Here is a 24,268-nt window from a genome sequence, read left to right as displayed (position 1 = left end):
TGTGCAACACTGGACAACACAAATATGCACATTCTAATCAAAAGGAATATATAAAAATTAACACAAGGTACAAGCAGGATTGTAATGCAACTTAAACCCCATAGCACCATTTTCTTTCTAGAGGAAATACAAGAAATATAAATAACAACCATACTTCTTGTCATACAAGTTGTACATCTTGAGGTAGACAAAAGTTTTGTTTCCCTTAAAGCACAGATTATTTTTTTTTCTTCCAAGTGGTATCTTTATTATATTGCTGCAAATTGGCCTCCAGGTCTGACACAAGGTGTAGAGTGACTCTTGCAGGAGTGGGGTTTGTTACTGCCCTCATTGGTGGGTTTTGGTTTACATGGCCCTTTTTGTTGATCTAACAAAGTCCCCCCAGCACTGCCCTGCCCTTCCACCACAGCAACAGATCCCTGGATCAGCCTCCAGGAATTACTGGGGTGCAACTATTAGATGGGGCAGCCTCCCAAGATGAGATTTCTTCCCAAGCAGGTTCAGCTCCTCTCTTGAGGATGGTGGGATCCATAAACATCAGAAATGGTTCAGTAAAACATTTTACAGAATCCCAGAATGGTTTTACCGGGAAGGGACTGTAAAACTCATCCCATTCCACCCATTGCCATGGGCAGGGACACCTTCCACTATCGCAGGCTGCCCCAAGCCCCAGTGTGCAGCCTGACCATGGACACTCCCAGGAATCCAGGGGCAGCCACAGCTGCTCTGGGCATCCTGTGCCAGGGACTCCCCATCCTCACAGGGTGGAATTCCTGCCCAATATTCCACCTAATCCTGCCCTCTGGCCATTCCCCCTTTCCTTGTCACTCCATGCCCTTGTAAAAAGGGATGGATGGATGATGGATGGATGGATGGATGGATGGATGGATGGATGGATGGATGATGGATGGATGGATGGATGGATGATGGATGGATGACGGATGGATGGATGGATGGATGGATGATGGATGGATGGATGATGGATGGATGGATGGATGGATGGATGGATGGATGGATGGATGGATGGATAGATGGATGGATGGAGGATGATGGATTTCTATTGCCCCCCTGCAGCAGACATGCTGGATCCATGACTACCAAGCCCAGCACTGCAACACACCAGGAGAGGTAACAAAAGCTGGACTAGGAAGTCCACAGAGGGACAAGGCCAGCGACAAGGACAGGAACAGGGACTGACCTGTGTGGGCAGTGAGGACTCTGGTTAGGGGTATTGGAGCTATGGCTGCTGCCAGGTTATCTGGATTGTAGGTGCATAGGGAAAGATTCAGTCCAAACCAAAACACTCCCACCAAAGCCTGTGCAGCTCAGTAGTCACTGAGGTACATTTGCACTTGGTAAAGGATTTTTTTATAGGCAGGATATGAGGTTTCAACTTTGCTGCTGAGATTTCTTTGTTAAGACTTAATTGCAATCCCCTTGTATCTCCATCCTGTCATTTCAGTAATTTACACATCTAACCAAATCCATGGGATTTGCAGTACATTGTAAGGTGTGTGGCACAATTAAAAAGCTCTCCCAGGTCCAAAGGACCTTCCAGATCTTCACAGCCCAGATCTCCAGGAGGTGGCAGAAGAGCTTTGTTCAAGACGATGCTTGGCCTTGGTTCAGAGCAAAATTCAATTCAAGCCTAAGAATATCAAGGGTCAAACAGACTCAGGTTTTGCTCCCTGTTCCCAGTGCTGTCAGTTGAATTAAATCACATTTTGGAATATCAACCCAACAAAACAGCCCAGGACAACCGAATGAAATACAAACCTCAAAGCCACCAAAGCAAACTTTGTCCCTCCCTTATCAATGGCACCATCTCTAAAAAACTTGGTGCTGAAGGACACCAAAGGGATTGACATCAGTGTTGCTTCAAACTAAAACTATGCTCAAGTCTTTTCCCAATCCTCAAACTGGACATTTGAATTTATTTCTTTCCCATCAGTGTTCATCATTTGGTTTCCAGCCCCTGAGGCTGTGCTGCCTGGCAGGGCTGGACAAGAAGATTTGCAGCAGCCTCAGGAGGGGCTGAAAAGGGCTCTGAGTTAATCAGAGCAAAGCTGGGGGACATCAGATGTCCTTGTCCAAACCTGGCTCAACAGTGAACAACCCAAATTCACTCCACCCCAATGCCAAACCTCCACATCCCATTGAGCCCAAATCCACCCCAGGGCACCAGAAAATGAACCATCTCTTCCTCAGATCTTCTCCAGCAGATCTGAGCTACACAGGACAAAGAATTTCCAAAAGTCTCCTTTGGCACATGAAGAAACTTAATTTTCCCTGAAATTTGGGGTTGTCCAGTTCTTATTCAGCAATTCCTGTGCAACTCTGATAAGAGAAGAGGACAAAATGGTGTCTTCTCCACTTGCTTCCCGAGGAATGGGGTCCAGCTGTGCCCCCCACCCTCTTTCCACTAGCCACAGTCTCTGTTTAAATGGGAATGATCCATATAATGGCATGGGATCCCAAAGGACCCTCCTGAGATGGGGTATTCCCTTCCTCTCTGGTGCTGGCCAAGACTGGAGGTCAGTGGGGCAGAGGGTTTGGGATCAATAGTTCAGCCAGAGTGAGTTCCCTGCTCACTTCACTCACAATGCCAATTTTAGCTTATTTGGAAGCTTTTTCATTGAGTGCTCAAAATTGAGACTCGTGGGAAGATTTCAACTCCAAAAGGATTAGAAGCAACATATAAATAATAGTCTGCTCTCGGGTATTTAGGAGGTAAAAAAAATAATAAGGCTAATTAAGCCTATTTGCAGTATTATGTCTGTCATAAACTCTTCAATTCAGTTCAAGTCAACTTGAGCCAGAAAAGGGATAAAAAGGAATAAGCCCTTTAAAAGACCTGTAGCTGGTGAGAGGGAAGGTCTGAGTGGCCTCCAAACAGCCAGTTAATGGCTTGATCTGCTCTGAGTCTGCTCTGTGCCAGCCCTGGAGGGAGCAGAAGTCAAAAATAGTTGTAAAAACCAAAAGGGCAACAAAGTCAAGGTAAAGAGAGCTTGAACACACGCTCCTCACTGCGGGGGAATTGCTCAGAGCAGCTGTAAATGAGTGGCTGAGCTGCCCAACTCCAGCAGCTCCACAGTGCAGAGCTGAGCACACAGGGCAGATCCCACACCTCTGAGGAGAGCTCCCTGCTGTTGAAATTCAGCCCAATTCCACCTGTGGATGAGCTCATCCAGCAACCAAAAGCAGCATTTTCACCCCTTACACCACCAGTGAATTTTGATTTGAGCTTAAGGATTCCCATATTCTTTGCAGCACCAGCCCATCTCCACTCTGGCTGGTTTGTACCCATTGCCAAGACTCAGTAAATACAGCAATTTGTTACCTCAGGGACAACCCAGAGACGCTGCAGGAATAACCAGGAGAGCCCTGGAGCAGGAAAATACAGTGTCAGAGAGCTGAACTCCCAGAGAGGCTGTGCTACACCTACAGGTACCTGGTAGCCAGCTCAGGGGGTGCCTCACTGCCAAAGTGCTCCCTAAATCACAGCCAAAGGAACTGAACAGGCTGTGTCTGGTGTGTTCAGCTAAAACCCAAAGGGAAAAACAAGGTTCAGAGTCAGGGGCTCATGACTATAACAGACTTTGCTCTTTTCCTCAGGTCACCTTCCCTCACACCTGCAGGGGCTGGACATACCCAACTTCCCAGGGCAGGGATTGCCACTCATGACTTGTACATTTCTCAGATGCCCCAGTTCCTGTGGGTCCTAATTCCCTTTCAGAAGCTTTAGTTGTCATCGGCACAGGGCAGGACTGTGGGATGTGACACAGGAAGAGTGTGCTGCACACAGGACAAAAAGGTGACTGATTGATTGATTGATTGACTGACTGGGGGGAGGAGGAAGAGAGATGCATAACTGGCATCAACACCCTGGATCACCACCAATAAATACCCCCTGTGAGGCTTCATGCTGCAGAGGGGTGACTTCACAGCCCTCAGATGAGTTGCCATGGCTCAAACACTGTCACAGAGGCAATTCCAAGTGACCTGGACTTAAAACATGGTTAAAATGCACCTGGAGTCCAATATCCAAACTACAGACCTGGGAGGTGATGGACATGAGCTCCCTTTGTAAACTGGTATTTCTGAGGCACAATTCTTGTGCCAAAATGAGACTATTCAGCAGTGTTGATGAGTTCACAGCAAGAAGGGCTCAGCCAGCTCCCAGGGAATGGCATCCCCCACTGCCAGAGTCCTTTTGCCTCGGAGCACGACTGTCCCTGCCACGCCTGGAGCCAGTCTCTGCTTGTTGCCTCCACAGTCCCTTCATTCTTCTCTCTGCAGGAGCCAGGGCAGAGCCCTCAGTGTCCCAATGTCACCACCCCAATGCACTTCCAGGAGTGCTCCCAAGGGCTGGAGAAGGAGGATATTCTTGCAGAGCTGAATACAAGCTTGAACTTCAGGGACATTTGTGGCTGCATCAGGGTTTCTGCTGTCCCCACATCCCCTCCAGAGGCTCTCTGTCCCTCCTTCCTGACCCAACACCCGACAAAGCCTCCAGTTTTCCCCACTCATGCAGGGGGGGAAGCATCTCAACGCCGAGCTTGGAGGAGCCCAGCACGTTTGGTGCTCGGCTCTGCCCTCAGCCCGCAGCACAGAGCCGTGTCCCTGTCCCCGCGCCGCTTCCCTGGCCTCGCCTCGCCCCCGGGGCACGGTCCCTACTGCTTGCAGCTGTAGACCACCTCCTCCTGCATGCACTGCTGGCACTCCACGTAGCAGCACCACTGCACCTGGCAGTGGCAGGAGAAGGTGACCAGGCGGCTCTGGGTGTTGTAGCCGCGGCCGCAGCACATGCTGTCGCAGTTCCCCTCGCGGGAGCAGGTCCTGCCCGCCGTGCCCAGGGAGTATTTGCTGGGCCGGCAGAAGCTGGGCGAGTCCTCCACGTACACCAGGTCGGTGGGGCGGGGCAGGGCGGGCTGCCGGGCCGCGGGGCCATGTCGGTGCGGCCCCGCCAGCTCCGAGTGCCCCACGGCGTCGTTGCTGGTGCTGAACACCTTGACGGCGTCGTCGTAGCGCAGCTTCAGGAGCCGCCCGATCTCGTGGAAAGGCGAGAGCTGCTTCCAGCACGTCCGGACCGCGCACGAGCCCGACACGCCGTGGCACTTGCAGGTGGTTTTGAGGCCGTTCTTCACCGCCTGATGGGGGAGAAGAGTGGTGGTTATTGCCTGCCAGGACCTGGTTCTGGGAGAGGCGACACCTCAGATCGCAGACAGCGCCTAGCACGTCAGTTACTTCTATTCTATGGAGGGAAAAATGTTTCTAATTGAAATAAAATAATATAAAAATATAAATATATAAATAAAATTAAAATAGAAAATATTTTTAAATAAAAGTAAGATTATAAAAATATTTAAAAAATTAAAAATAAATATAAAAATATAAAAATATAATTAAACTATAAAAATATTAAAATATAAAAATATAAAATATTAAATAAAAATAAAAAATAAAAAATAATATATTAAAATATAAAAATATAAAAATATAAAATAAAATTTAAAAGTAAAATATAAAATAAAAATATAAAAATAAATAGAATAAAGTATAATAATATAATAATATAAAAATATAAAATAAAATTTTAAAGTAAAATAAAATAAAAATATAACTAAACTAAAAATATAAAATAAAATAAAATACCACCACCAAAGCAGAGGAATGGCTACAGAGTTGACAGGTGAACCAGACAGTGGGTAGCCTGAGAACAACCAGCTGAATACCAAATAAGTTATTAAATAAGTTCTTATTAATTCTGTTTGGTGCAGTAAGAGTAGTCAAACATAAAACTGAGTGTCTCCAACCTGGTGGATTCCTTTTGGTGTATTCAAGTGAAGACAGTGCTCTAATTAAACAACCAGTTAGCCTCAGTAAACAGCAGACAGTGATGAGTCAGTAGCCTGTAACCTACAGGTCAAAATGCTCAGCCTGATGCCCTCTCTGACCCAAACCTGACAGGACTTGTTCCATAGCAAGTCACCTGCAGACTCATAATTGATCTCAAGAGTTTCAGTCTTTAATCTGCTTCACACATGCTCTAAGCTCCAGCTGCTGTCAGAACCCCCTGTGGCCCTGGCACTACCCCTGGAGTCATTCAGCCATGGGGTTTCACAGCTGTCACTGTGCTGTGTCTCCCTGTCACCCACCCGGGGACCACTGGAGGACACGGGACACTCCTCTGCCACTCAACATGCATGTCCTCACACGAGAGCTCAGGACACTTCCCAGGGCCTCTCAGCACCACAGGGCCCAGGACACAGGAGTGAGCAGGTGTGGTTTGTGAGCAGGGCAATGAATACCCCTCCCACACTCAGGATGGAAGATGTGCACCGAGCCCAAAGCCCATCCCAAGCTCATCGGCACAGCTCCTACCTTGATGCCCACGTTGGTGTTGTGGATGTCCACCTTGGCCCGCAGGTCTTTGCCGATCCTCTTCTGCCCCAGGAACTTCTTGAGGAACTTGGTGCTGTACTTGAGGTTGTCCCCGCAGACGCCCCACTGCCAGGCCTTGCGGTTCTCCAGCCCTGGGGAGTCGTCGCAGGTGCAGCGCTCCATGCGCCCCGCGCTGCAGGCGCGCGCCAGGGAGTGCGTCAGCGCGGCCGCCGACACCGCGTACAGGAAGGCTGTCTCCTTAAAACCTGCACGGGACAGGGATGGGAGATGGGAGGGGCAGGAAAGGCAAAGGCAGCTCCCTGCCTGTCCTGCCTGTCCATGGATTAAATCCTTTGGACCCCTCAGGGGAATCCCCAGGACTCCCACAGAGTCTGCACCTGGGCTGAAAAAAAAGACTTCCCCCGTGGTGCCATGCAACACTGTGTGATCTACCCCAGTTCTGCTCTCCCCATTTGCCCCCAGTTCTCGTGGTTTCTCCTTTTCCAGTTTCCCCAGGGGTTGTGGTGTCCCTGTGGCTGCCCCGTGTCCCCTACAGGGCACTGCCCTTTGCCCTGCCCTTTGTACCTGTGTATCTCCAACATGGGGGATTCCTTTTGGGATATTCAGATGAGGACAGGGCTCTAATTAAACAATCAATTAGACTCAGTAAACAGAAGACAATGATAAGTCAGTAGCCTGTAAGGCCTGAGGCACCTGTGCCCTCACACCATTGGCCACTGACCCCTCCTTGACCACTGACCACCACATGGTCCTGGTCTTTTGTCCCTGATCCCCTTTAGGGTGTGCTGGAATAAACCTTTGCTGGAATTTATCATACAAAAGGCCCTTTTTGCCTCTCTTGGCTGAGCTGGCCATGGTGTATGTGGGCCTGACTGCTTGGCCTGAGTGCCTCCTCAAGCAGGCTTTCCAAAAGAGCTGCTCATTGGGAAATAGGCACCAGCAACCACCATCTGAACCTCACGTTGCCACGCCAAACCTAAGCACAGTGATTAGAAGTACCAAGAGACAAAACTCCTCCAGTGTTCCCACACCATCCCCAGCAGAGGAACACAGGATGAAGTGATCAGTGCAGTGACACCCCAGTCTCAGCCATGACTGTTCAATGTGGACAAGGGAAGGGTGGCAACAGACAAACAGACCTGGGGAAACACCCAACTGCACAAAGTGACAGCCACCAAGCTCTGTTTGTCCCCAGCACGGAGCTGATTGGTGCAATTACAGACCATCATTGAAACCATGTTGTGCCATAAAATCAGGAAATCTGTTGTAGACACTGAGAAAGTGTCATAAAATCCAACCTGTTATTTAAAAATGTTTTTAATTGGGACTGTAGTGGTATTTTCTATGAAAAGACCACATATAGTTGCAATGGGAAGGGTTCCATGTTGAAGAACATCTTGGCAAGAAGGAAAACTTGCACACATGTGTGGGTTTTGTGAATTCCCTGTAAATTGTCTATTCCCAGTAACTGTGGGGGTGTGTTCTGAAGCTGTTCTCCTCCCCAAAGCAGGATTGTGTCTTGGCTACAGTCCCTGAGGTCATGGTGTGACTATGACATTTTAATCAGGAAACAAAACACGGTGACTGAATGAAAATTCAGTGTGGAGATGAGATCAGACCAGACAGGAATAGGAATATTGATACCCATGAGCTTCACAGAAGTTTCAGAAACTCTGATTGACACAAACCTGACCCAAACACTATAATATTTTATTTATTTATGTTTACTTCCTCTCCTATTCAGTCCTGGGGATATTTGTAATATTTTCTCTAGAGTTCATTTGCAGGAAAAAAAAAAAAAAACTATATATGGGAAATTGCTTAACAAGCCCAAAATTTAGGAATTAGTGCAAGGAAGAGAGAGATAGGTGACTGATCAATAGCTCTGAATGCAGGAATGGATAAGATCAGCCAAAATAGAAAAAAGTTTGGTTTGTGGAAGACAGAGCACTTGTACATCACATGAAAGAAAACATAATGAAGCAAACAAATATTCCACATGGGAAAATTCCAAATTTTCTTCCAAATCAGAAGGAATATCTCTTTTCCCCAATAATGGAAGAGAGAGAGACAATCACAAAGACTTGATCTAGACTCACACTAAGCCCTGCCTTGAGCAAAGGTTGGAAGCCACCTCTAGAATCCACCAAGTCCAACCTCAAATCTCTCCATCATTCTGTTCCCTCAGAGAATCCCCATCCAGCTGTAACAGTGGATCAGAACGCTGAGTGCTGAGATCTGAGTGATGTCCACCATAAACATGACCAGGAGAGCAGGACAAAGAGTTCTCCTGATGGTTGCCAGCAAGAAGAATGAAAAATGTGACTAGTCATGAACATAATGGAGAGGCTTTGTTAGTAACTTCAATAGACTTCATAGGAGCTCTTTGGAACTGCAGAGTTTTAGATAACGATCAACCAACAGCATGGACAGGAGGGGAGAGTCAGGGAAATATAGAGGAGACAAGATCAACCAACAATCTGCCTCCTGCCTCACCATTTTGGTTGTCATAACCACTGGGGCAATAATTTGCAATTAATCTTTCTGGTTGATGATCCTCTACAAAATGTCTCAGGGTACTCTAGAAATAATGAAAGAATGGCACCAAATCCACCAGAAGTTTTGTAAAAGCTGGAATGGGACATGGTCAATGCAGGCTGTGGACAGCAGCATGATGCTCACGCATTTTCACACAGTGTCTAACCATCTCCAAAGGAGCTAAGAGAGGATAACTGACACTTGAGATCCTAAATCTGCTATATCTCCAAATGCTTGCCAGATTCTGAACATCCCCTGTGACACACTGATCCCAGAAGTGAGGAGAGCATTCCAGAGGCCCTTTCCCATGCCATGAGGAGGCAGCAGGCCCCGGTGGCTCCACAGTCCCTGCTAAATCTGACTTTGTGGATCACCACACTGCTCCTGCTATTTCAGATGCTTTGGTTTCCCCATGTAAGTCCTGGCCAGTTTTCAGCCCACTGGAAATCAGAGGCCGTGGCTGTGGTCAGGCCACTGCAGACAGCAGCAGCTGCAGATACCCAGCAGACTTTGAAAAGTCTCCTCCTTCAAACAAAGCTTCAACATCACCAGGCTGCCAAATGCTTGTCTGAAAAGTCTAAGATTATTCCCTCCGCTTTGTCATGAGGAATCAATCACCATTTAATTGTTAATTCACAGAACAAATGAGGGAAGTTAAAGCTGTCCTTCAGCCCTTGTGGGAAGTGTGGCAGAGCAGCTGCTGGAGCTGGATTTTCAGGAGGACACACCACAAATGGGCAGCCATCAGATCCAAGGAGCACAATCTGGGACCTGAACAGAGGTTACTCCATGTGTCCTGCCAGCTCTCCTCCCACAGTGACAACAGAGCTCCTGTCACCACAGGCAATTCTGGGCTCTCAGGGCCTGGGTTGGGACAGGTTATTCCCCTGACCCCCCTGAGTGTCCTGTCAGGGACAAAATGGAATCTGAAACTCTCGGTGCAGGGGGAACATCTGAGGGCAGATGTCTCTGCTGGGCAGTTTGGCTGCAAACATCCAGCACAGAGATGAATTTCAGGAGGCTGCAGCAAACCAGCTCCCTCTGCTAGGACCTTCCATGTGTCCAAGCCTTGCCCTGAGCTCTCCAGGAGGATTTCTTATCTCAGCAGCCTATAAATACAGGGAGACTGCAATGGCACCAGTGCTGTGAGCTGTGGTGTGCTCCAGACCACAGGGGAAATTGTGACAGGAGGAGTTTGGCTGTGGGGTGACTCTGCCAAAGGGAAGATGCTCAGGGTCAGAGGCTTTTCAGTGCTGTAGTGAAGGAGTGTGAGCATTTCAGAGCAGGTGGGGAAGGCATCTCTCTGAAAACAAGAGCAAAACCAACCAACCAACAAAAGCTATAGAAGTACAGAAAGATTTAAGATGGAAGGACTCTTTAGAACAACCTCCTGGCTCCAATGCCAGCTGCCCAGGGCTTTGTCCAGCTGACTCCTCCAAATCTCCCATCATGGAAATTCTGTGTCTGTGAGTCACCACTCCTCTGCTGTGCCATTCCTGGATTCCTCATGACAAGGGTGAAACCACTGCTGGAAAGTCAGAGTCCAACCAGCAGGAGGCAAAGGGATGCATTAAGGGATGGAAGGATTGCAGAGCACTCATTTCTCAAGAAGGATTTTGTGAGTGGCTGGCTCTGACCTCTTTGCTAAAGGTATTTATTTCCCCTGATCACTGAGTTGTTTGAGATGAAGTCCTGCCTTACCTGACTTCAGCAGCCCTTAATGGCACACCCAGGACACCAAAAGGTCATCACTGCTTTACATGTTTTTATAAAGACACCAACTGCCCCTGTGAGACAAGGTGGCTTGAAATCATTTAAACTCTTTCCATGGATCTTTAAAAAAGTGGAGGAGGAATGCAGGAGGATTTTGCATGGATCACCGAGGAGTAGTAGCTGTCATAAGTGACAGTGGCCATAGAAAGGCTGCAGGTTATGCAAAGGGAGTTTCCCAGTTGTACCCAGAGAACTATCAAGAGCAACAAATTATGCAGACTGGTAAAATAAATCTGGCATTTCAAGAACCAGAAAACCTTTGGCTTATTTTTCATTTGTTTGTTTTTTGGCATCTCTAGAAGCAGCAAAATCACTGATAATCCAGATCACAGCAGTTTGTCAGTTGTGATTGCAAATTAAGTCTGGCTTTTCACCTGCTACAAAAATGCCCCATCTCACTGTGAGGGACCATTTTCACTCTTGCACTCTTAAGACCATTTAGGACTGCTGAAAAGGTGTATTTTTTTCATGTTTTCTCTAGGACCATGGAGATACCAAATGATTTAAACGTTTCTAAAAGGCATTGTCACTATCTGACTGACAGGGGAGAGTTGCATGACCAACAATCTTCAAGAAAGTTCCAGCAAATGTCACAAACAGATCAAAAGTGGCAGCTGAAAGCATTAATGTTCTTTATGAAAGAAACAAACCCCTTTGCAAGCTAAAGGAAAATGAGAACTAATAATTGCTCCCAGCCAAGTGTCCTGTCACACAGGGGGTGCACACAGCATACCTGGCTGTATTAAATCATCATTTGATCCTTAAGATTGTGTAATAAAAGTTTTCAAACACTTATCCCCATCTGCCAAAACAGGTTTGAAATTACAGGTGATATTTTATTTTGTCAGTCAGGAGCCCATGGAAATGTTAAGGCATGCCACTGCCAGATAATTAAATGCTTTCCAGCTATTTGAAGATGAGGATTATTCAATTGTCATTTTCAAGTTCTTTGAGGTTGATGAAGGTGCAGATGTGAGAAAGACACTCAAAATGATCACGAGCAGCTCCTTCCACTGCCTGCTAAAAAATTTACAGTCCAGCCTTGCAATGAAGAAAATCTGGTCTTGCATGTGCTGACTTAATAAAATATTAAGTTGATGCTTAATGTAATAAAAATTGATAAGTTTAAAAGGAAACATTAAAAAGTTTCGATCCCAATGTTAATTAAAATTAACATTGATTTTCATCAAAATTAATATTGGCTTTTTCAGGTCCTTTTTTAATAAACATTAAGTTGCTAAACATTATCAAAGGACTGAAACTCAATAAATCTGAAGACTGAAGCTTAGTAAGTGCTAATAGAAGTTATTGAAGGGCTGAAACTCTGTAACACTCAGGCTTTGGTTGGATCAGGACAGGTCTGGCAAATCCTATATGCATTCTTTGGGAATTTTTATTAAGAAATAATTTCAGTGTCCATCTTCATTGTATTTTTCTCAAGCACTGGAAGGATTTATTATGTTCTCTTCTACCTCAAATCCAGACCTTACAGGATGATTCCTTCATCTAAAGCATTTTGGGAAACTAAAAAACCACTGGATGGGTCTTCTGTCCACTGTGCCCAAATTTCTCCAAATTTATGTAAAAGAGTCTTAGGAGAGATTTGCTGACATGCACTGAGATGTCTATGTGCAGATAAATAGCTTTGTCAAACAGTAAACCGTTTAAATTTTGAAGTTTAAAATTTGAGAATAACAGACGTTTACATGCATGAATATCCAAGGCACTAAAGGGATTTTTTTCTTTCACTGACCCCGGTTTCCCACAGCATCACCCCGGCTGAGGAGGGAGCTCAGTGTCTGCAGCTCTGCTCTCAGAGAAGCCACCAGCCAAGGATGTGAACCTCCTCCCACCTTCCAATCGCTGACAAACCATGCTGGGAAAATGAGGACAAGGCTTTTTTGGTGGCACAGGAGCCCGACCTGCCCGGCTCCCGTATCTGGGTGAAACAGATGTCGGCACTCCCCGTGTGCTGCCTCTGGCTGCAAACATCCAGCACAGAGATGAATTTCAGGGGGCTGCAGCAACCCAGCTCCCTCTGCTAGGACCTTCCATGCGTCCAAGCCTTGCCCTGAGCTGAGATTTGCTCCCTGTGAGATTTAATTCAGCCCATCCCGGGGGCTGCAGCCCAGGGTTTTTCCCCCACACCCCAACTACCTTGTACCTCTCTTGAGCAGGCTGGGCCGGCCCTCCAGGCTGCAGTTCCAGCGCTCGCTGCGGAACTGGAACTGGCACTCGAGGATGCCCAGGCGGATCGCGTCCCGCAGGGTCTCGGCCAGCCCCGGCTCCCTCCGGCACAGCCGCTTCTGTTTGCGGGACAGCTGCAGCAGCTCGCACTGCTTGACGTGCCCCTTGCCCGGGCCGGAGCCCCCCGGGGCGCCCAGCGATGGGAAGTGGCTCAGAGCTTCTTTCCCGGTCAGGCTGGAAAGAGAGAAGCAGGAGAAGCCGTGAGTTCACAGAGACATCCCTGGGATGGTTCAGGGTCAAGTAGGACCAACTCGTTTTGCCAGCAGCAGCTGAAGATTTCTTTGTTATAGGGCATTTTAAAAACTTTCCAGACAATAGCATATCACTAAAGCTTACAGACAACTGTTCTAACTAATCACTAAAAGCACACATACACCTGCTTGAAACAATGCTTGCCTGTATGCTTTCTATTAACAATACACAATATTTTTTTATTAAGCTTTAAACCTTCTACTACCTTGCTAAGTGTATTTCTCTGCAGTCTTGAAGTCTATCCCAGCCAAACCTAAAAACTCAAACTATTATTTCATGCCTTTGCTTACTATACTATTGTAACTTTTCTAGATTCAGACTTTGCAGTTGCAGCCAGCTCTGAGTGATCTGCTCTTTCTGTTCCTGAGGGCTGCTTTCACAGCTCCCTGAAAATCCTCTCACCTTTACTATTTCCCACACCCTGAGGTGTCCCTGCCCATGGCACAGGACTGGGTGCTCTCTAAAGGTCCATTCCAACCCACACCAGTCTGGGATTTTGTGATGATTCTAAGATCACCATCATGGAAAACGTGAAGAAGGGAAGAATATTCAGGAAGCTGCAGGTCGGGGCATTTTACCAGCTCAGAAGATTGATCAGTACAGATTAATTAGATCTGGTATCCCATTCCCACCACCCACCAGGGCAAAGTCCCAGACTGATGCCATGGGGAGGAGGAGAATCCCATGTGTTGTCACCAGAGCCCCATGGGGAGTTCTCTTGGCTCCAAGGAGAGAACATGAAACACCCATTCCTGGGTCACAGCACAGCCAGTGTCACACACAGAGCCCTGGCTGTGCCCACTGTGTCACAGTTCTGTGTGACTCCAAAAAGCAGGAGCCAGCTCCTTCCCGGGGTCTGTGTGCACTGGTACCTCACCCCACAGCCTGGAGAGGCCAATGGGGGGATATTATCAGTGACCATTTTCCTCTATAAACATGGGTTTTGCTGGAAAACATATTCTTGCTGAAAAAAAATATCAGGAAAGGTCAAATAAAATTGTCCTGCCAAAGCCAATGGCAATGCATTTATGTGTTAATGCAATTCAGCTGAAAAATGTCACAAATATTGGAGACAAATGGTTTCACTTTCCATGGCAAGACAATATTTCTCCTGCCTGATATCTTCAGCTTGAAATCAGCTTGAAATTCTTTTACTTTGATGCAGGATTTGGGGGCTGCAAACTGAGAGCAGCAGTGACCAGGAGTGTCACCTAATTCCCAAATCCAGACTCACAGAGAGCCTCAATCCCTGCCCCAAAAAATGCCCAAACCAGACAGATCAATGGAAACATTCTGGAACCTTTATTTTTGGACACTTCTCCTTCATGATGGAGGATGCAAGTCAAGCACTGCAGCTGTGATTTGAGCCCATCCTGTATGTTGTAGATTTATAAAGTGTGTTCCTGAGCTGTTCCTGAGATATTTTCTGGATCTCCCTGTAGTCAGCCCAGCCTATCCAGGCACAGGAATTGCAGGACAGCATTGCTGACCTGATCCCACAGCACCCTGTCCCCATTCTCACAGGAGCCTACAACCCCCAGATGTGCTCACACATCTGTAATTAAGAACAAAGGCAATTAACCAACACATGGACTCACCCAGAGACCTGGAAACTACCCAAGAACCTTGGAGCCCTTGTGGATCACACAGGGATTGAACCTTAGAAACTAAGTGGGTGAGAAGAATCTCTGCCTCCTGTGGTCACTGCTGAACTAGGGGACAGAAAGAAACAGGAGCCAAAAAATAAAGAGGCAATGCTGGAAACAGAGACACAGTTTTAGCGCCAGGTTCAGCCTAAGAAACTCAAATTAACACAGCTTGATGAGCTTCAGAGAGCAGCTCAGATTGCACAGGTCAGAGCCCCAAACCCTGCCCAGAGGCTGCTCAAGGAGACAGTGCCCTGAGGGACAGGAGATTGACCCAAGGCACTGAGACCAGCCCATGATGAACCACTTTGAGGGCTTTGCCTGGCTCACCCTGGTGCTTGAAACCCAACACACATTGGTGAACCAACCTGTGCACAAGGGTGGGATGTCCCTGGGAGCACCAGCACACACTGGGCACAAGCTCTGAAGCTCAGGAAGATCAAGATGTGCCAAAATTTGCACAGGCAGGGACAGGCTCAGAGGTCAGCAAAAGTCTGATTTAGGGGTGTTCAGACAACACCCAACTCAGTGGGCCAGTGCTGGGCTCAGCAGAAGTGTTGCTGTTATGTCAGAATAACAATCCTCACCCAGAACCTGGACTTTGCCTGGTAGTGGGATTCCAGCACTGACAGCCCAGAAAAGTCCATTTGTGAACAAGTGGAGAGGGAATGTGGTTCCTCTCCCTTTGCCACTTTCTCCCCATATGCAGGCACTTTGCAGTGTCAGTGCTCCCAGGCACCAAAGTTCTCCAAGTTCACGGCACAGAGAGGGGAAATAAGGAAGTGGGAGGTGTCACTGAAGAGTTTAAGAGCCTGGTATAATAGCACAAATCACTCACTGCTTGAAACCACAGCTGCAACCTTCCCAAACTCCATGTACCAAACTACTGACTGCCCATGTGCCAACAGAGCTGCCACCCATGCCAGGCATCCTTCCTCCCTAAAATCCCCTCCAGAACTAATGCCTTATGTTTTAGCTTTCATATTTTCACATTCTGAGCTACCTAGGGGTACAGTTCTGAGCCTCAGATTAAGTGCTGGTAAGGTCCCTTCACAGAGCAGGGACACAAAACAAATCCTTTTCCTGCTGAAGACCAACTGTGACTTTCAGGCCCAAAAGCACAAACAAGGGGGGCTGAAGGGAGGAAAAAGAAGGATGAGACCTCACAATCTGCAGCTGGAATTGGACAATTAAACCCCAATATGCAAATGGACCAAAACTTATAAAAATGTAAGGCCTTGTGACCAGTCAGTCATTTTGTGTCCATTTTGGGTCCACCTTGGGTGTAGCTCTGGTCAGGCTCCTGTCCTGCCCAAGGTATATCCTATCCTTTCAATAAATCCCTGCTTTATTCTCTAGCTCTGTCCAGTCTCTGTTTCAGGTCAGCCTTCCCAAGGCACCAGAACAAAAAGGTCTCCCTTCTTGCCAGTCTCCATCCTCATTTTAGTGTCCTAAATTCCAGCTAAAGCATCTTTAATCCCTTGTCAGGTATTTCAGACAGCAGCAGTGGCTTCACTGACTATTTAGAGCAATCATCTCCTTCCTAGGAAAGGTGTGATCAGCCCTGAGCCCTTCCCTTTCTCAGGAGTTCAGAAGCAGCAGGAGCTCAGGGCAGAGGTTTGGTGGCTCTGACTCCAGAGGAGTCACAGGGTATGACCTCAGCTGGGGAAAATCCAGACAACTGCAAGATAACTGCTCACTGTTTGTTCTTGCCATTACACATGCTCAGCCCAAGGGCCCAGGATATTGCCCAAGAATCCAGGAATCCCTTCTCCTGGGGGACAGGGAGAGCAGGGAGTGTAAAGCCAGAGCCATCGGGTCAATGTGAAGTCAGAAATTCAGCCCTTGAGCAGACACAGTTTGTTGGGGGGGGGGGGGGGGGGGGCGGTTTGATGAATTTTAAGTAGCAGCTGTAAGGACAAGACTGTGAAGTTTTCTGTAGCCCAGGGGTGTCTGATTCACATCCAGGTACTGACGCAGGAGGGAGAATGTGGTGGAAAGGTATTGCTGAAAGTTGTGTGAAACGGAGAAAAGGTGGCCAAGGGATCTGCAAGATTTACAAGAGATCTGGTGAATGGCACAAACCAGGGATGAGCTGTCCTGGACAAGCTCAGAGAAACTCTAAAACCAGAGTAGAACTGGTGGGCAAAAGTTAAACCCTAAATACAGAACAGTGGAGAAGAGTCTGCACAACTTGTGTGGAAGGTGGTCAGGCCTCTTAAACCCAAAGGAGTCACTGCACACACAGACCAAGGACAAGCCAGATGTTCCTGTCTGCTGGGACATGTACAGGTGACAGACTTCCAAAACAGCTTGTGTAAGATAGGCTGGATACCTTCCACAGCTCCCACCAGGAGAAGAAGGGGTAGGAGGAGAACACAGGGCTGTGGAAGCAGGACTGGCCTCCAAGTGAGTAAAGTTCATTCTGATCTTCAAAATAGAAGAATCAGGGGGAACTGTGACAATTTATTAATTGTTAGACTTAAGATAAATGAGATTATAATTAAACTTGAAGCCCTTCTCAATGCAGGGTACAAGGAATACTGAAGTGTCCATGTATTCAGACAAACTATGAAAGACAAAGCCATAAAGGGACTATTTGACACAGGAAATTCTGGATGCACAGACTGCCAGAAGCTGGAAAAGATTCTGAGGGAGCATCTCAGTCTGCCACCCTACTTATGTTCATGCTTTTGTCTTCAATTTGTTATTACCCAGTGCTGGTGAAGGTGGTGAAGCCACATCAACCTTTGTCCTGAGTTTTACAGTGCTGGACAGGGATTATCTCAAGGATGTCTTTGGCTCACCAGTGGCCAGTGGGATTTGGAAGGTGGCATTGAAGGATGTTGGGTGGTAATATTTGTAGAAGAAAGGCACCATAAAAATCTTTGAAGAATTTGATTCCATTTCCAGAGCAATCTCAGTAGGGCACAGCAAATAGAGCCTGGGACCACACACAGAGATTATCAAGTCTAATTCATCATTTTCACCATTCAAAACAAAAGCTTCATGGGAAAAAACACTTCCTAAAACTGGATCCAGCAACACTTTAAATTCTGAAAGAGGTAATGCAGCATCCTACAGAGATAGTTAGCTGCACCCACAAACCTACATTTTATATATATATATATATATATATATATTTTTTTTTTTTTTTTTTTTTTTAATTTGTTGTTGTTGTTGAATTCTGAAGTTGCAACCCATGGAGTAACTTGGTTTTCCTCTAAAACAAGTTTACACAAAGTAACTTGGTTTTCCTCTAAAAAGGAGATCAGAAATAACCAGATGGACAGAACACAGCTAATGGAATAAGCAGTAAATTGGTCAATCCAAGTGACTTCGGCTACACACCTTTCTGTGACAGTCTCCCTTGTGCAAAATGTCCCACTTGTCACCTGAGGCAGGGCAATATTAGCAGGAAATAATGATAGAAATTACATTAATAATTCCACCACTGTGTTGGAGGCTCCCAGGATCAGGAGTCTCACAGTCAGAGCATAGACTGAGCTCCCAAAACTCATCTCTCACAGGACTTTCAGTTTAGACAAGCAGCAGAGGAGTTCAAGGAGGTGCCCGAGGCTGTGCAGGTGACAGTGGCACAGCTGGCAGCAGAAGCCACTCTCTGAGCCAGGACAGCCACAGACATTGCCCTGTGAGTGGAGGCTCTGCAGCCTCCCACCACAACTGGATTTTATCAAGGCAGAGCCAACACGGGATCTGAGCAAGATCAGAGTATGCAAACAGTCGTACAAGATTAAATATAAAATATGCAGATATTTGCAGTCAGGCAAACTGCATCGTTTTTGATGATTTAGAGTTTATTATCTACAGATCATACAGCAAAGAAAGTGAACTCTTTGAATTAATGCACACCTGCTCGCAATCTGAAAGAACAATAAGGATCTCCAACTTTATTTCTCTCTCCTTTTCTGTCTGAGCACTTTGCTAAATTCATCTATTTCCTTTAATCTCCTTCCAGCCACATTCCAGCTGCTTAAGAGACTTTTAATGAGAGCCTGTTCCTGTGCAATGCCCAGTGTCCTCTGGATCTGAAAGGTCTTAAAAACCAGTAAAAATATGCCTTTCCTACCTCTCCCAAGTAAGGAGAAAATCAAAGCAGCCCACAACAGGACTCCATATCTGATTTCAGGGGCCTTTCATGTTCCACAGGAATATCTCCACCCCACAGAGAGCTGCAAGAAGCCTTCAGGAAAGGCTGAGAGGATGTGGGGCATGAGGGATCAATCTGCAGTGCACAGAGGTGCCCAGCTCCCCTCTGTGCCCAGCAGCTCTCAGAGTTTTCATCCTTTCAGAAACAGCACAATTTAATCCTCCCCATTTGTCCCTGCAGAAAGGATGGCCTGTGAGTGACTGATCAGGATGATTTCTCTGCTTTGTACCCCCACTGCCTGCAAAGGAGGTGGCAGAAATCCCCAGAGCATGTAAACTATAAATCTCAATAATCAATATTGAGATGTAACAGCTGATATCAAAGCTTTTCACTTTCCTCCATCAGAGTTGTCATTTCAGCCCCTCAGGCAGGTGTCTCTATACCTGTTATCCTTCAGGTTTGCTATCAAGTTTCTGCTCCTCACAACGAAAAAAAGCTTGAATTAAAACCTCAGATGAGTTCACACGATGTTGTGAGTCAGAATCCTTTGAGATGGATTGTTTGCTGTTTGCTGCAAGCCCTGCCTGGGAGCAGTAACAGATGATGTGTCCAGGTCCAGACTCATTTTTTTAAAAGAATTCTCCTGAGGTTCCACAGAGAACAGGATATAAAATTCCTACAACAGGAGAGCTGCCAGTTTGGGAGGAGGAGCAATAAGCAGCTCAGGCTCCTGCACAGGGCTCTCCATCCTCACCTGCTCTGGGCTCCCACAGTCTGGACATCCTTGCTTTGACTCCTTCCAGCTCCCAGCTCAGCCACATGGAATATCTCCTGTGGATCCCAATCCCAGGGCAGTTCCAGGGCTGATCCCAGCCCAGGGCAGTCATTACAGGGGAGAGCAGATCTGCAGTCTAACTCTGGACTGGCCACATTCCCCAGAGCATTCCTGGCATGAAACACTCAACACCCAGTGGGATGGGTTTTTAGAACCTGTGCTACACTGAGATAGTGGCTAAAGAGAGTCTGGGAGCAGAAGAGAATCAAAAAGCATCCACTAAAACCTTTCCCTCTGCAATGCACCTGCAGCCTCACAGCCCCTCTGCTGTTTCAGCACAGACTCCATCCTCAGTCTTCCCAAAACTCAGCTGAAAGTTGTTCCCTCTCCATTTCTTCTCTTTCTCCCCCTTTTTTAATGCCCCAGTATTCTATGTGACTGACAGTGACAACAGTGATGCTGTGGCAAACCTCCCTGAAAGAGGAGCAATGAGGAACAATGTTGCAGCCTGTAAATAATATCAGCATTTAATTATCAGCTCAACAGGAAGAGAAATTTCCTCAGAAACCTTTCCAGGAGCACTCAGAACTGGACACCAGAGTCGATATTTGAGGTGCATTTGGTCCATTAGATTTATCAGGGAAATACTGCAATAAGAATACCAAGGACAACAATGGAATGTGGGTAACTGGGCTAATGGGATGGAAATCAAGGCTTGCTGGACACCTCTAGAAGGATACAGGAGATGTGAGGACAGCTTTTTTGGGGATGATCATATTTACTTTAAGGTATCATTTGACACATGATGCTGTTTCCAAAACTATGCAAGGCCCAGCTACAATAGCTGTGCAAGTCAAGTGCTGGTTTTACCCTCTAACAGCCCCAAAAATCCTTCCATCAGGAAATGGGCAAAAACTGTGGCACTGGCTTTGGTGGAGCAGATCCAGCAGTAAATACAGATGCCATGGGTAGGGCTGAATCAAGAGGGGCTGTGAGCCCAGCCAGCACATCCTGTGAGATCCCAGGCACTCTGCAGCCACCACAGGTATTTGAGGATGAGCTATAAAGAAATGTGCCCAAGGAGCAGGGGCCAGGCTGGCCCATGGATGAGACACGTCCCAGCCTGTTCCACAGAGGCCTCCCCAGGAGAAGGCTTTGATCAGCTTTGGTGCTTCCACCTCCCCACCAACCTTCTCTACCTGAGGTGGGTCTGCTCTGGATTCTGCCCTGGGAGAAGCTCTTTGCCCTCCAGCACATCCTAAATGCCTTTTCACCTTGTGAAACATGAACAAGGAGACAACAGGAGGCTTAGAGCTTTTAATGAGGTCTGGAGACATTCCCACCACCTGAGGAGCTGAACATCCTGAGAGGAAAAGCATGAAAAGGAGGGAATGCTTCACAGGAGGCTGCAGGGTGGGGGAGGATTGAAGCAAAGGTGGAAGCCAAAGCAGCACAGAGGGAGTCAGGAGGAGAGGATGCTGCACACTCCTGGATTCCTGCATCCAGAGAGCCAGGCAAGCCCAACACCACCCCAACAACAGCCAGGCCACCTTTCACACAGAGCTGATTTTCTCTCCCTCTCCTAAAAGCAGGTTTTAATTTACCCCCATGGACTCAGCAACAGGAGTTCAGGACCTGCTCAAGCACAGCCACAGACACCAGTGAGCCAAGAGCTGCAGGTTCTGGGAATGGGGTCAGAGCTCTGCCCACAGCTACTGGCATTTAAAAGACACTCCTCCTTGTCCTAAAACCATGATACAAAAATTGCTTCCCATTGCCAGAGGGCAAGGTTAGATGGGATTTGGGGAAGGAATTCTTCCCTGTGAGGATGGTGAGACCCTGGCACAGGGTGCCCAGAGCAGCTGTGGATCCCTGGCAGTGTCCAAGGCCAGGCTGGACAGAGCTTGGAGCAGCCTGGGACAGTGGAAGGTGTCCCTGCCCATGGCAAGGGTGGGACTGGGTGGCTTTAAAGGTCCCTTCTAACCCACCTCATTCTAGGTTTCTCTGAATTTATCCATTGCAATGCTGTGTTCACTCTGGCAAAACTTTGTTTTCTCTATTTAAAGGTGAGCTGCACATTTACCAGGCCCTTGGACCATTTTTGCTGGACTATCCCATACACTTCATCCTTTACCTTTGCCCTGATGGAATCAAACTTGGCATTTCCTTCACCCTTTGAACAGCAATACTTCACCTTTGCCACATGCACAGCAGAAAGGGCTCAGGTCCTGTCTCTGCATGTTGCCACCCAAAAGCCTCCTTCACTTGTTCTTACATCTTTGCAGGTTTTCTCCTTTAAGTGTTTGGAAAGCCAATATTTGCCACACACGCCTGGGTCTCTCCTCTTTGCTAAACTTAGAAGCAGACCACTGACCCAGGGCCCCCAGCCCCCTCCAGTTCAGGAACAGTTTAGGTGTGAGATTGGTTTTTCTCTCAAACCAAGTCACATCAAACATTCACTTCTAAAATATTCAAGTTCCTCTCGAGTCTATCAACTCAGTTTTGTGTCTGAAAGCACCCAAGCATCACACTGCTCATCACCACTAAACTCACTGAGTTTTTAGACTTGGGTTTCTTCTTTTGAGTTTCAGATGAAGAGGTGAGAATACACAGGACACACCTGTGTCAGACCCCTCAAGGGAAAAAATCCTCATCGAAAATTAAACCCACAGCCTCAGATCCTGAGCTGTGCATGGTCAAGACGCAGCACACACAGATTTCATGTGCCCAGAAAGCTGCTTGTGCCAAATAAATCACTGACACAGAGCAAAGGATCTCTCAGGTTGCTTTAACAGAGTCCAGCTCGAGCAGTGGTCAGTGACAGCTCTGTGTCATCTGGAAGGGCAGCACAAATCCATTCACTTCCCCTGGCACAGCCACATGTGGCTGGAAAGCCAAACTCTCCCTGCAGCCCAAGTCCTCCATGGAGTGAGTGCTGACACAGCTCTGAGGGACTGAGAGAGGGGAGCCCCCCCAGCAGGGGCTTTGGTGTGAATTAGGCTGAATTATACAATTAATAAATTTAAAATCCAGATGATTTAAGGAAGCTTTGCAGCAGGAATTAAATACCAGTGGTGTGCTAGGTGAGAAGTGCCAAGCCAGCAGACACTTCCCAGCAAACAGAAAGAAGAGTCTGGTGTGTGGTGGGAAGATCAGTGGAGAGGGAACAGGACCCTCCATGTGTGCAGGGCAGCACAGACCGGCCCTGAGAGCTGCAATCACTGAATTACAAATGCTCGTGTCTGATCTGCCCTCACTGATCTGCCCTCGCCAACAGCTCTGCTCACCATGAGAGTCTGCAAATCCTGCCCGAGGAGCAGCTCACACCAAAAACGAGACACAAACCCCCAGAACACTCTGCACGGGAAGTTCTGCATTGACCCAACCTGTCACAAACCCATCTTTGCCTTTATCCCAAGCGAACTAAAACCCGAGGGGAAGACACAAACGCGGGGCCAGCCCAGGTAATTCTGCTCCTGCAGTGTCCCGGGCTGGAGCAGCAGCTCTGCCTCTGTCCCTGGGCTGGATTTCAGCCGTGGAGCCCCGCGGCACCTTCATGTCCCCCAGCCCTGCCTGCCGAGCCCTGGGTCGCTGTGACAGCCCCATCCTCCCACCTTATTCCCCAGGGAAGCGGCGTGCAGGGAGGGATCGCTGCTTCTCACCCCGAGCACCCTTCAGGGCTAGAATCCACTTTTCCTCCCAGCCCACAGACTCTCCCACCCGTTTCCACAGCCCGCTCTTACAGGGTAAATCCTGCCCTGGTCCGCTCTGTCCGGGCTGGCCCCCGGAGCTCGGGGAGCCTCCTGTGCCCCCGCACCCCCCGCCCCACCGGGACGGTCCCCGCGGTGCCGGCGCTGCCCCGGGACGTGCGGGGGATGCTCCGGGCGCTGCAGGTGCGCGGCTCGGCCGGGACCACTCGCAGCGACGGGCACCGGGACCGGGACCGGGACAGGGACAGGGACAGGGACCGGGTCAGCCCCGCGGGAGGCTGCGCCCGCCCGGCCCCGGCGCTGCCCCACGGACACTCAGCGCTCCCTCCCGGCGCTGCCCCACGGACACTCGGCGCTCCCTCCCGGCGCTGTCCCGCGGCCGCTCCTGCTCCTCCCGGGTCCCGGGGACACCCCGAGCTACCCCACGGACACTCCGTCCCCCCGCCCCGGGTGCCGGTGTGGCCCCACGGACCCTGTGGCTCCCCCCGGTCCCCAGTAGCGGGCGGTGCTGACCCGAAGTAGGCGGCGGCGGGCGGCGGCGGCAGGAGCAGCAGGAGGAGGAGGATGCGGCTGAGTTTGGCGGCGGAGCGCATGGTGCGGGCGGTGCCGGTCCCGGCTCGCTGCGGGCCGCCCGGCGCCGCGGCTCTTTAAGCGGGAGGCGGGGCGGCCCCGTCCCGTCCCGTCCCGTCCCGTCCCGTCCCACCGCCGCCGGGAACCCCCGGGGCTCCCTGGGGACCCGCCGCCCCCCCAGCCCTCGGGGACGCCGCCACGGGTCGCGCCTCGCTGGGTGCCTCCATCCCTGCGGGATCTC

At 48.5% G+C, this 24,268-nt stretch overlaps 1 protein-coding gene across 1 annotated transcript; it reads right to left on the bottom strand.

The window, feature by feature from the left end:
* Nucleotides 1-4,673: 4,673 nt before the first annotated feature.
* Nucleotides 4,674-24,050, bottom strand: WNT9B (Wnt family member 9B; the record flags this gene model as incomplete). Its single annotated transcript, XM_083877779.1, has 4 exons — nt 4,674-5,150; nt 6,385-6,650; nt 12,881-13,137; nt 23,971-24,050. 4 exons carry the CDS (start codon nt 24,048-24,050, stop codon nt 4,674-4,676), a joined length of 1,080 nt encoding a protein of 359 aa, XP_083733905.1.
* Between the last annotated feature and the right edge of the window lie 218 nt (nt 24,051-24,268).

The sequence above is a fragment of the Zosterops lateralis genome (genome assembly GCF_965231275.1).
Source record: "Zosterops lateralis genome assembly, chromosome: 24".
In the NCBI taxonomy this organism is placed as follows: Eukaryota; Metazoa; Chordata; class Aves; order Passeriformes; family Zosteropidae; genus Zosterops; species Zosterops lateralis.
This window is presented reverse-complemented; position numbering and strand designations above follow the sequence as displayed.